Below are 12,450 nucleotides of genomic sequence, written 5' to 3' on the forward strand. Positions count from 1 at the left end.
AGCTGCAGCGGCTCCGCCAGCACTGCACGATATGAGGCGACAACATTTGGCATAAGATGACGGTCCTGGAACAACCACGAAAGGAAGGACAAGACAACCCTATCAGAGACAGAAGTAAACCTACGAAGGGATAAACAATAACAGAAGGACCGCCAGAAAACTTCATACTGCTGCCGAGACGAAGCAAGCAGGTGGGCCATCATCAACGAAGCCACCTACTCACCATACAAGTGGTGACAGACCCCCATCAGAAAGACCAGACACAAAGACCGAAGGAGAAGATCAAACCAGCTACGTAAAGTACTAGCCCAATCTGCTGAAAGAGGCGGTGCCGTGGGAAGATCACCGAGCAAGCAGCTCAAAACCAAGGCTGGGCCAGCCACCAAGGGGCCAAAAGGACTACTCTCCCTTCGAACATCTCCAAGTGAGCTAGGAACTGTAGTAACAGGGAAACTAAGGGTAAAGAGGTACAGGTAAACCCACTTCGACCAGTCCTGCCTGAAGGCATTGACCCTGATGGCCGTGCAGTTCAGGAAAAACGCCACATTACAGGTACTTAGAGGCACCTAGGGAAGGAAACCCTAGGCGCATGCAGCTGGAGTACCATAGAATATTACTCCTGGCTCACACACCACCTGTAGAGACAGACCATGGAACAAGACACAGGAACTGAATATAAAAACTGGAGCCAGAGGCACTCAACCAGCCAGTATCACATCAGCCAAGAACTGATGGTTGGAACGCCAGTGTAAGGGGCCTGGGGCTCCCCTTTCCAAGGAGGGGAGGGTTGTGCAGACAGCCGAACGGCAACGTGATGACGTCATGCTCGTTTGCTAATTTTCGTTAGGGAGTTCTGTCCACTCGTTCGGCTTTCGGTAGCAATATTTTCACCAGAATAGAGGTTTGTTTTGGGGTGCCTATCTCTCTGGGGCCAGACCCAGTCGATGGCAGACAGAATGCTCCCAACCACACAGGGGTTTCTATAGGCCATTACTCCTTGTGCCTCCCTGAGGGGGCCTGGTTCTGGCTTGTGGTCCCTGATAGGCAAGAACTCCATGCACTTTAAATGATGCCAGAAAGCTAATAGTTACATATCAGCCTGGATAGCTCTGGGGAGCCAAAGGGGTCCCCCCTCCCCCCAAGAAAAAACAAGCAGCTCTATAGCAAATCAGTGCTGTACGGGGCCGTGCTAAATGAGCAGTATAATGTATTCATAAGGGTTCCATGAGCAAAACCTTTTAAGTATGCAGGAGTTTCCTGTTTAATATTATATTGTAATTTTTGTTTTGTTTTCTACATAAGTGAAGTAGAAAGAAGTTAATGAAAGTGAACATAATAATAATACAACAAAAGACAATATGCTAAGTATCAAGCATCAGTGGTATCTCACCTGAGTCCTCGCTCGCCTGTGTGTCTATATGAAGATCTAAATGCAGTGACAGCTGCAGACTTCACCTTGCTTATTCCAAAGAGTAGATAAAATTTAGGCAGAGAAAATTCATCTAAAGACAGCCGTAACACACGCTGAGTTTCCTCTGTAGAAGAAAATGTAATAAAGGGAGGAATTTATAAAATGAATTATGGAAAACATTAGGGATTTTTTAATAATAAGAAGTGGTATAAACTGTACTCTAATTTATTCATTAACTGTAATATACTCCTTAAGTGGGGAAAAACCTGCAATGAATGTAATGAAACGCACCTTTCTGGGCGAGCTCTGGTGACTTCAATGAAGCTATATCACTGAGGTAGCTTCCAATTACTAAGTCACATCAGTTATAAATTTCCTGTTGGCCTACCAGAGACCAGACCCAGAATCTGGCACCGAGAGCAGGGTTACAAACATCCTCACTGGGAGAGCAGCCAAAAAGCAGACAAGACAATACAGGCATCTACATTGTTCATGAAAATGAAGCCCTGAAACACCCAACAGACTCCACAAAAGATTCCCTCAATACTGAACGACATGAAACACCCCCCCTAGTGCACAGAACTGCCAATTAGATTGCATCCCAACAAGGCTCCCAGCTTCAAGGGTGGGAACCTCTCAATCTGGAGCCTGATGAACCACAAACCAACATACTGTATCTGGTTGGGAAGTGGGGGAGGTAGTTAAGGAGCCACTGGGATTCACCCAGAGAGGGGCATTTCATTATACTCAATGTGGTATTCTGGGTGCACTCCTTGGTGGTTTCTTCAAGCTAGCTAACAACGGAGAAAAGGAAATCATGGAACTAACCAGTAGTCAAGAGGTGGCAGCTACAAAGTCAATCATTATCTTTGTCAGATAAGAAGGCTACAAAGAAACTAGCAACTAGGGCCAAAAAACAGAACCCATGCATGTCTCTGGAGAAAAACATGATGCCCTCCAACCTGCCAACCAGAAGCAAGAGCCAAGAAAAACATTGCCTTATGAAAATTATCCCAGCCCGATGGGTCAATCGGGAACGAAAGGAAAGAAAGAAATACCATCACTCAATCTAGAGACCAAGATGGTTCAGAGGGAGCAAGAGCCAGCCAGAGGTGAAACACAACTAGAGACAACTAGTGAAATGGTGCCAAGGAAGTATCAATGCTGAATGCCAGAGAGGCAAAAATGCAAAAGGAGTGCCAGACACTTCTTACTGCTGCCTCAACAAAGACACAGATGAGACAAATCAGCCTCCAGTGCACCATATCAATAGTGGTAAATATATTACAGACAGAGATTGGCAGAGGTATCTTGCCAGCAAGGAATGTCACTGGGCTATCTACTGAAACAGGCAGTCACAGAAAAATGCCTGGGGTCAGACATCAGCCCAAAGAACCAGAAACCAATGCAGACCCTACCACCAAGGAGTCAGCAAGATCATCTTGACTGAGAATGTCATCATCATTTATCTTGCTGATGGATAACCGAGAATGTCATCATCATTTATCTTGATCTTGATTACGGACGACTTTGGAAGACCAGCTGAGGCCGGCATCAACAAGACAGAGGTCGCCAGCCTTAAAGCAGGGAGCTTCAGGATGCCACCTGTCGGTAGCTCTGCGCACTAGGTGTTTCGTACACTGTTTCAAGTGAACCATTTCATTTTGAGTGAATCTTTTTGCGATGTCTGTTGGCTGTTTTGGTGCTTCAGTTTCACAAACTGTGCAGTTATCTGTATTGTCTCATCTACTTTCTGGTTGCTTTCCCAGCAAGAGTGATCATAAAAATTTCCTGCTCTCTGTGCCTCTTCAACGAAGGGCCAGGTTCTGGCTCTGGTCCCCGGTAAGCCAATAGGATGCCTATGACTGATGTGACTTAGTAATTGGAGGCTATCTCAGTAACAGTTTCAGGGAGCCACCCACGCTTCCCCACAGAAAAACTCATTGTAAATTAACCCTCGCTGGATATTTTTGGAACCTAAACCTGTCCCCCTTCCACCTACAGAATTTTAAGTATAGTAATGAAGGTCAGAGGTATGCAAGTGGTGTCTTGGGTAGCATAAACAGAGAACTAAGGTAAAGAGTAAAGAGAAATAAATATTAGAAACAGGAGATAAATTTGAGATAGTAAATTCAGGGTTGAGACATCCACGACTTTTATTAATGAAATTGGAAGTGACATAAAAGCCTTCTAAAGAGTGCAATGAACTGAATCAAGGAAAAAAGAAAGCACAAGTTAAAAAAAATACCAAAATAAGGATCGATAAAAATATAAAAAACACAAAAACTTTTGTGGTGAGGAAGAGTCCTGCGAGACTGTCATGCACACAAATGAATGATAACCAAAACACACAGACTGTATTTGCAGAGGTTCAGCAAAACACAGAAATTTATCATTTATTTGTCTTTACCAAGGAAAAATCAGCAAAGTAGGCATCCTTGGCAAATTTGAGGAAGTAGAAAACATGCTAAAGCCCCATGCACAAAATATTCTATTTGGGAAGGAAAGAACAGTTTGAAAACACATACATCATAGAGGGTGATGATTTAAAAAAGGATCAGGCCATCATCAGCCTAATGAGTACACAAATAAAAGAGGAGGGGGTCAAATTAAGAACTTATTCACAGAAAACAAGATTACGAAGAAGTTAGATAATTGTTAGGGAGAAATTAAAAAACCTAGCATTGAATGTAATGAAATGCTTCACTTAGGTGGGTCTTGGGTGGCTCCCTGTTGCTAGCCACCTGGTTAGTTCCACACATCAAGTAACACCAGCCTCTTGCAAGTCATTAAAAGCCTACCAGGGAAGTACTGACCAAAATCTGGCCACGTCCTCACAGATGTGCAGAGTGCAATACCTTGATCACGTTACCTAAGAAATAAGCCACAGCAAGGGAAATCTGAAGAACTGAAAACTTGACATCCAGAACCCAAGGACCAACCAGAAAGAGGCATTTTATAACATTCAATGCTGATTCTCCGAGAAGGGTCAAGGGTGCCTGTCACAATATAGGAAGAGGCCAAACCCTCAAACATACCAGCACTACAAACAAGCAAGAAACAACTAGATAGTAGCAAGGAATGAGACAGAAAGGAACTTTAAGAAAGGGGAAGCAGACAAATGCAAAATAGATCTAGGCCTTTTCTATACATTCATTTCAAGTAAGCTGCATGTAATGAATAAAATCCAAAGATTGAGAATGGAGAACAGATTCACAGAGAATGAAAAAGAAATGTGCAAAACACTAAATGAAGTTCCAAAGTACGTTTGTTCAAAATGAGGTTTTCGGAGAACCTGACACGATGTCAACGCCAGAGAAAACCATAGAGTACGTAGAGGTGCCTCGAGACAGTGAAAAAATTACTCAGGGACCTAGGAAAAAATAAAGCAGTTGGATCAGATAGAGTTTCACACTGGGTTCTGAGAGAATGTGCAACTGAGCTAAGCATTCCACTTCAATTGATATTCCAGACATCTGTGTGTAGAAATTTTAGCAGATGTGGAAAAATGCAAACATAGTTCCAATCTACATAAATGGTAGCAGAGAAGGCCCTCTAATCATATCATATTAACCAGCGTGGTAGTCAAAAACCTGGTAAAATAGTTAAAGCCAAAAGAACAGAAAACCTGAAGAGAAATGATGTGATAACAGAGTATGGTTTTCGAACAGGAAAATCCTGTATAACAAATCTACTTAGTTTTTATGAGCCACAGAGATTCTACAGAAAAAGAGATTGTGGGTTGGTTGTGTTTATCTAGACCTAAAAAGGGCATTTTTGTCAGTCCCACACAGGAGTGTTTTAGAAACGAACATGCTGACATAGAAGAAAAATTGTCTAACAGCAAGAAAGATGAGGATGGTAATCAGAGGCAATGCATCCAATTGGGGAGAGTAAGTAGTGGAATACCATAGGGTTCAGGTCTTGCAACAAAAAATTGTATTTGTCTTGATTATGGTCAGGACAGACTGAAACGTCGTCTCTTCAATTTCTAGTGTGTGGTTTGGTCAACATTTTTCAGCCACGTTATTGTGACTTCATCTGCACAAGAATTCCATACTCTCTGTGCCTCTTTGAGGAGGCCAGGTTTTGGCCTCTGGTCCCATGCAGGCTTTTAATGACTCGCAAGGACCTGGTGTGACTTGATATGTGTGTGGCGCTAACTAGGCGGCTAGCAACATAGAGCCACTGTAGAGCCCTCCCAGAAAACCTAAGGCATACAACCGGACAAGAGAAAAAGAAAGAATTATAAGTGAATTAGGACATCAAAGAATGCAGCGAAAAGAAAGACATTAGTCATGAAATTTGAAAATAACTCATATTAAATAGTAAATTGATAGAAAACAAAATAGATAGAGGCAAATCCCTTTTAATCTTTAGGAGTAAAGACAAGGAGATAACATCTAAAGTAGTAGAGGTACAGAAAGTGCAAAGATCATAGACAAAATTGTTGAGTTAGTAGAGGGTAAACTCAAAACAAAATATAATGTTAGTGAATATAGAAGAATCGAAAGGCATATAAAGCTAGGAAAAACCTAAAGGGTGATCCTAAATGGAGTTAAAAGTTGACAGAATACTCAGGAATACTGTACTAGGAAATTATAGTGATTAGGATTGGAAACCGGAAATTAAGGAGATATCTCTCAATGGAACACACATAAAAACTGAAAGGAAAGGGTAAATAAGAGCAGAGAGAGGAATATTTTTGTTTTTTTCTACAAGATGATAGGAATCGGAGAGATGATGAATGATGAACTGACAGCCAACAGTCACTAAAAGAAAAGGCAGAATAGAATGTTCCTAAAAATAATTTATACGAATGTAGATGGGGTTAGATAAAATACTGGAGTTCAAAAATGTAATATAGCTGAAAATTCATAATATCACCACTCTGGTTATCTTGAGATGATTTCGGGGTTTTTAGTGTCCCCGCGGCCCGGTCCTCGACCAGGCCTCCACCCCCAGGAAGCAGCCCGTGACAGCTGACTAGCACCTAGGTACCTATTTTACTGCTAAGGTAGCAGGGGCATAGGGTGAAAGAAACTTTGCCCATTGTTTCTCGCCGGCGCCTGGGATCGAACCCAGGACCACAGGATCACAAGTCCCGCGTGCTGTCCGCTCGGTCGACCGGCTCCCTTAAAATAATATTTTTTAGACGAGCTGATATTCCTTGAAGGATACTCAGTTTGGAGACACTACAGAAAAAAAAACTGAAAAAATGGAGGTGTCACTGTGCTAGTGAAAAAGAATTTAAATGTATAAGAATATATTCTTGACAACCCACAGGATGTGGACATGGTGGCACTAGAGATATGCAACCAGATTGACAAAATGGTATTCAATAGTGCCTAAAATCCACCAGCAAACACCACATAGACAAAGGAAGGAATAGACAAGGCAAGAGGGACTCACAATCATTATGAGGGAGATAACAACAAGAGCGGATAGAAAAAGATAAAGCACGACTGATAGTACTTGGGGGACTTAAATTTGAAAACGATAGACTGGGAGACCTATGCTGTAAGGACAGAAGACTCCTGGACCAGCAGATTCATGAACCTCTTCCTGGAGGCATTCATGTATCAGCATGTTAAACAGACAATGAGAATGAGGAAGGGGTATGTTCCCACAATATTGCACCTAATATTTACCAGGAAAGAGGAAGAGATCTTTTGACTTCCAGTACCTGCCTCCACTAGGTATGAGTGACCATGTACTCCTAGAAATAAAATATGCAATACATTATAATATAGAAGAAAATGTGAAAAGTGAAACAACAGAGATATTCAACTACAAAGAGAGAATTCTACTGGAGTCTTAAGTTCTTTAAAGGATTTGGCTGGAATGGCTTGATTTCAGACAAATAAAGAAATGAGATGCACAGTATACCAAAATTTGTGAGATATATGAAAAAGGCCCCAAATATTTATACAGAAGAAAAGACGATAATATAGAAAACAGGACTGGTTTACAAGAAAATGCGAGAGGGGCCAGAAAGCAAAAGAACCAGAGTTGAATGTAATGAAAAGCCTCTTTCTAGGGGGTACCTTGGTGGCTTCCTATTGCTAGCATCCTGGATAGCTTTCCAGAGAATTGAATCACACCAAGCCCTTACTAGTCATTGTGAGTTTACCGAGGACCAAAGGCTAAAACCCGAGCCTCTACAATGACATGACAGGAGCCGAGGATACTAGATCACTCAACAAAAAAAACAGAAAACTGGAGTGAAACAAAACAGAGAACACAAAGTTAAACACAACACAGAAAATGAGACCCCTGAACAATTCACTCAAGTGGTTCACCCACTAGTAGCAGCTGCTCAACATCTTAAGAAGCACATCAACAAACTGGAAAAGGTGCAAAGCCATGCAACTAAATGGCTCCCAGAACCAAAGGACAAGAGCTACGAAGAGAGGTTGGAAGCATTAAATATGCGAAAACTAGAAGATAGGAGAAAAAGAGGCGATATGATCACTACATACAAAACGGTAACGGGAATCGATAAAATTGATAGGGAAAAATTCCTGAGACCTGGAACTTCAAGAACAAGAGGTCATAGATTTAAACTAACTATACAAAGCTGCCGAAGAAATAAAAGAAAATTCACTTTTGCTAACAGTGTTAGACGGATGGAAAAAGTCAGGTGAGAAGGGGGTTGAGGCCAAAACCATCAGTAGTTTCAAAGCATTATATGACAAAGTGCTGGGAAGACGGGACACCACAAGCGTAGCTCTCATCCTGTAACTATTCTTAGGTAATTACCAGGTGGCAGTACTCCCACTATTGGATCTCCCCGGCAACTCATCAGTCTCTGTGCCAGTTAACACCAAAACTGAAGCCCTGGGAAAGGGTAAGGAAGGTCAGAAAGCCTCCAAGGACCACAAGAAAAAGAGGTAGTATTTCATTATATTCTGCACCAGGCCCAGACTCCTGGAATTCTATATTCATCAATAGTTGCAAAACACCACTATTACTGGCCCTAAACACCTATTGCAGACAGAACCTCAATAATGGTGTTATCCCATTAACACTTAAACCAGCAGAGATCATGCCACTTCACAAGGAAGGCAGTAAAGTCGATGCAACAATTTATAGATCAATAGCTCTAACTTCACCTATCATAAAAATCCTTGAAAGAGTACAAAGAAGTAATATTACAAGTCACATGGAATCACAACATTTCGATAACCTTGGACAACATGGGTACAGAACAGGGCTTTCTTGCCTCTCACAATTGCTAGATCACTATTATATGGGCCTTAGATGCCACGGAAGATAACTAAAATGCTGATGGACACAGATTTTGCAAAAGTTTTGCAGATGTGACCATGGTATTATTATGCACAAAATGCACTGAAAAGGAATTATGGCAAAATAAAGAGATGAATCTTTAACATTCTAACAAACAGAACTCAAGAGTGTAATTGTCAACAAATTAAAATCCAGTCTTCCACTGTGAAAAGTTCAGTCCCCCAAGGTACCGTCCTTGCTCCAGTAATTACAGTATCTCATCCTTTTGCAGATGATACTAGGATTTTCATGAGAGTAGACAATATAGAGGACACAGCAAACCTCCAATCTGATGTTAATCGGGTCTTTCAATGAGCTACAGATAATAATATGATGTTTGCACAAAGAAATCACATTAACATGGCCAAGTTGTTTAGGGCTTATGCTTGGGAGTACCAAATGTGCAGGTTCCAATTCTCAACATGGCCTCTATTGATTTTCTCAATTTTTCTCAATACTTTTCCTAATACAATGGCATGGCTGACCATTATGTAAGAATGTTTTAGCTGAGAGAAAGTCAAACTCTGATCCAAAGTGACAGGAAATGGCTACCCATGCAAACAAGGTACTGTGCTTGGATTGTTCCACTACCTATGTTTTCACATATCAATACTAGAAATGTCAGTAAAGTTCTTACCTAAAAAAGAGGGTTTAGTGCAGGTACAAAGTGAGTGAATGATATTGATGACAAGGCCATGTGTAGATGCTCTCATCGAGACTGGCCCAGTGCACACCAAGAATGTAATAATATGAAACAGGTACGGTAGATGGCGCGCTACATCAAGGCAGTTGTTGAAGGACAGCATGAGTAAGTATCTTGCCAAAATGGCTATGTCATCCCACATCAGATGCTGCTCCAAGGTTGGCGTTGGAGATGTGCATGTCTTGTCTATCACCTGTCAGTCACAGAATATTTTAATAATTATATTTTTGAATAATAGACAAATTTTATATAACCAACAGACTGTTCAATTAGTAGAAATACAGTACTCACAAAACTTAACACTACTGATATAGGTATATAAATTATCATTAACAAAATCAAATGCAGCCTGCATTGAAACAGTAACAACATTTTATCAGACACAACAGAGATACAACATAACAAGAGCTTCACATAAAAGTGTTAAACATGGGTAAAAATAAGGACTCTCCCTATGGTTAAAAAATAATAATATTGATATAAACAGTGTTGGGTATAGTGAAACAGTACTTTCTCAGTGGCTTCTAGGAGCTTAGGCAATGGTACCGCTGCATTCCATGCATACCAGGTTGGTGGGGGATAAAAAGTAGATCATGGGTCTAGCATAGATGTTACATAGCCAACAGCTCAATGCAAAAAAAGAGGGGTTGCATGCTATCTGAAACTCTGGTGACCTGGGATGCCTCCTAGTGAAAGTTGGGAGTCCCTCAGTCAGGATATTTACCCTGAAGAGCCTTAGGGTGCTTATTTTCCACAAGCAGTCATTGGTTTTTTGATTTCTGTGTTTTTTGTTAAGATCCTAAAGCTCTTACTGTTGCATAGAGCAAGCCAGATTCTGCTCGTGGCTTCTGATAGGCAAGTATGGGTCTCAGAGGTTGGTGTCATTAAATATAGCTTGGTATTATCAACACAAGCTCAAGGAGCTACTGTAGTCACCTACAGAAAAATATATATACAGTGGAACCTCGGTTGACAACTGCCCTAGAGCACAAATTTTTTGGTATACGACATCAAATTCATCGTAAAATATGAATTGGTGTACAACTGTTTACTTGAAAGACAACGTCTGTTCATACGTAAATGGGTCGAACGAACGCATGGTGCTGGGGGTTTGTTTACACACAAACAAATGTGCACTCGGTTTGTTTACAAGTCTATCCTGTGTAGTGATGACCACGGCTGAGCTTGAATTCTTTGTGAAGAATTTCATTGTTTGCCTGCTTTTCTAACATTAAAGTTATTATATATCATGCCATGGGACCAAAGAAAGTCAGTGGTAAAGTTCAACCAAATAGTTGTGAGGATGACGATAGAGAAAAAACGAGATCATTCGTAAACATGAAAATGATATGAGGGTTGCTGATGAAGAGTAGAGGATGTCCCCTCCTCATTTATTAAGAAAATCTGCACAGTATGGGAAGAATTGCAAAGTTTTGCTGAAAAGTGCCACCCAAATCAAGCTGTAGCAGGCCATTGTGTTAACCTTTTTAATAACAATGAGATGTCTCATTTCAGACAAGTGTTAAATCATAGGGAAAAACAAGTGTCACTAGACAGGTTTTAAGTGAGAAAAACAAGCAGAGTCACAAGAAGGTCCTAGTGGCATGCAGGCAAAATTTAGGAGAGAGAGTAGAGTCACTGAGAAAAGATGAGAAAAGTCATCACTGCCTAATGTTATAATGGAAGGGGACTTCCCTTCCAAACACCTCTCCTCATCCTCACCGTCTCCCATACACCAACAAGAGTCCTCATTCAAGGTAAGATATACATATTGTACTGTAGCTAGTACAAAATGAGTATTTTTTATTTAAAATGCATTTTTAAGTTAATATTTTGGGGGTGTAGAACGGATAATTTCAATTTACATTATTTCTTATTGGGAAAATTCCGTTTGGTTGACAAATTTTTGGTTGACGACGCGTCTCTTGGAACGGATTACAATCGTAAATGAAGGTTCCACTGTATCATAAAATGGAGAAACAAACTAACAGAAACAGAAGCTATATACATTTTATTTAGGATAGAATCTAGCTGAAATTGTAAAAACTTAACATGTGAAGGGAAATGAAGTTAATAAAAATAACAATGATTTCTATAAATTTACTGGGAAACAGCTTTGCCACAGAAAAGTTACCTCGCTCTCAACATCAAGCGAAAATTTCATAAATGTGTATGAAAACTAACAAATAAATGGACAGGTATGTGATGTATGATAGAGGTTAAAGTTAGTTTACAGTACAAAATTTGATGACCTACCCTACAGAGGCGGCCTATAACTTTTCTTGCTACTGATGCAACATTAGCAGAAGCTAATGCCACAGCAGTATCAGCCATGATCTCTGCCTGCCCAGACCCCAAGCCACCAGTAACCGACCGTTTGATGAATGAGTCTAGTACCATGTCGATCAACTCCGATACCTATCGAAGAAACACATACTAAAGTGGATCTTCAAATAGCAGGATAATGAAAAAAATTTAAGATATACACATTATATATATACACACACATATATATATCTTATTCTATTACATACATAATATATAGAATAACTTACTAAACTTAATTATGATTATATGTAAAAACAATGTAATCAGGAATGAGAATGACCACCATAAAATTTACATATAGTAAAACATATATGGTAGATGGCTTAAGACTAAATGGTAAATAGTAAGGCTTACTTGACCAATGTTGCCCCAGATTTTGGCTTGAATAGAAGGGTACATTTCAACTTCCTCAATAGTTAGTGTGATGAGTTTATCAAGAATCATGGCAACCTTAGCTCGCTTTTTATCATCTGGATGGCTACAAAACCTGTAAAGAAAAAGTATGATTAGCATACATTATATCTCCTCCTGTCTATACCTCAAATGCAAAATGAACACTACATACAGACCCACATATACTCTCCCTTCAGGAATGGGAACAGAAAAATGCCTAAGAAAGCATGACGAGTGCATAAATCTTGAATAAGTAAATACTGTACCAGTAAAAAAGATAATTATACTGTATAAGGAGCTATTCATGCCGGTGTTAAATATAGCC

At 40.3% G+C, this 12,450-nt stretch overlaps 1 protein-coding gene across 1 annotated transcript in view; it reads right to left on the bottom strand.

The window, feature by feature from the left end:
• The window catches only part of Nf1 (neurofibromin 1), a 139,288-nt gene that overhangs the window by 72,169 nt on the left and 54,669 nt on the right, over positions 1-12,450 (bottom strand). The window contains 4 exon segments of the mRNA XM_045740650.2: positions 1,391-1,535; positions 9,339-9,597; positions 11,661-11,822; positions 12,087-12,219. Of these exon segments, the coding sequence (XP_045596606.2) occupies positions 1,391-1,535; positions 9,339-9,597; positions 11,661-11,822; positions 12,087-12,219 (699 nt within the window).

This window comes from Procambarus clarkii, chromosome 13, assembly GCF_040958095.1.
Source record: "Procambarus clarkii isolate CNS0578487 chromosome 13, FALCON_Pclarkii_2.0, whole genome shotgun sequence".
Lineage (NCBI taxonomy): Eukaryota > Metazoa > Arthropoda > Malacostraca > Decapoda > Cambaridae > Procambarus > Procambarus clarkii.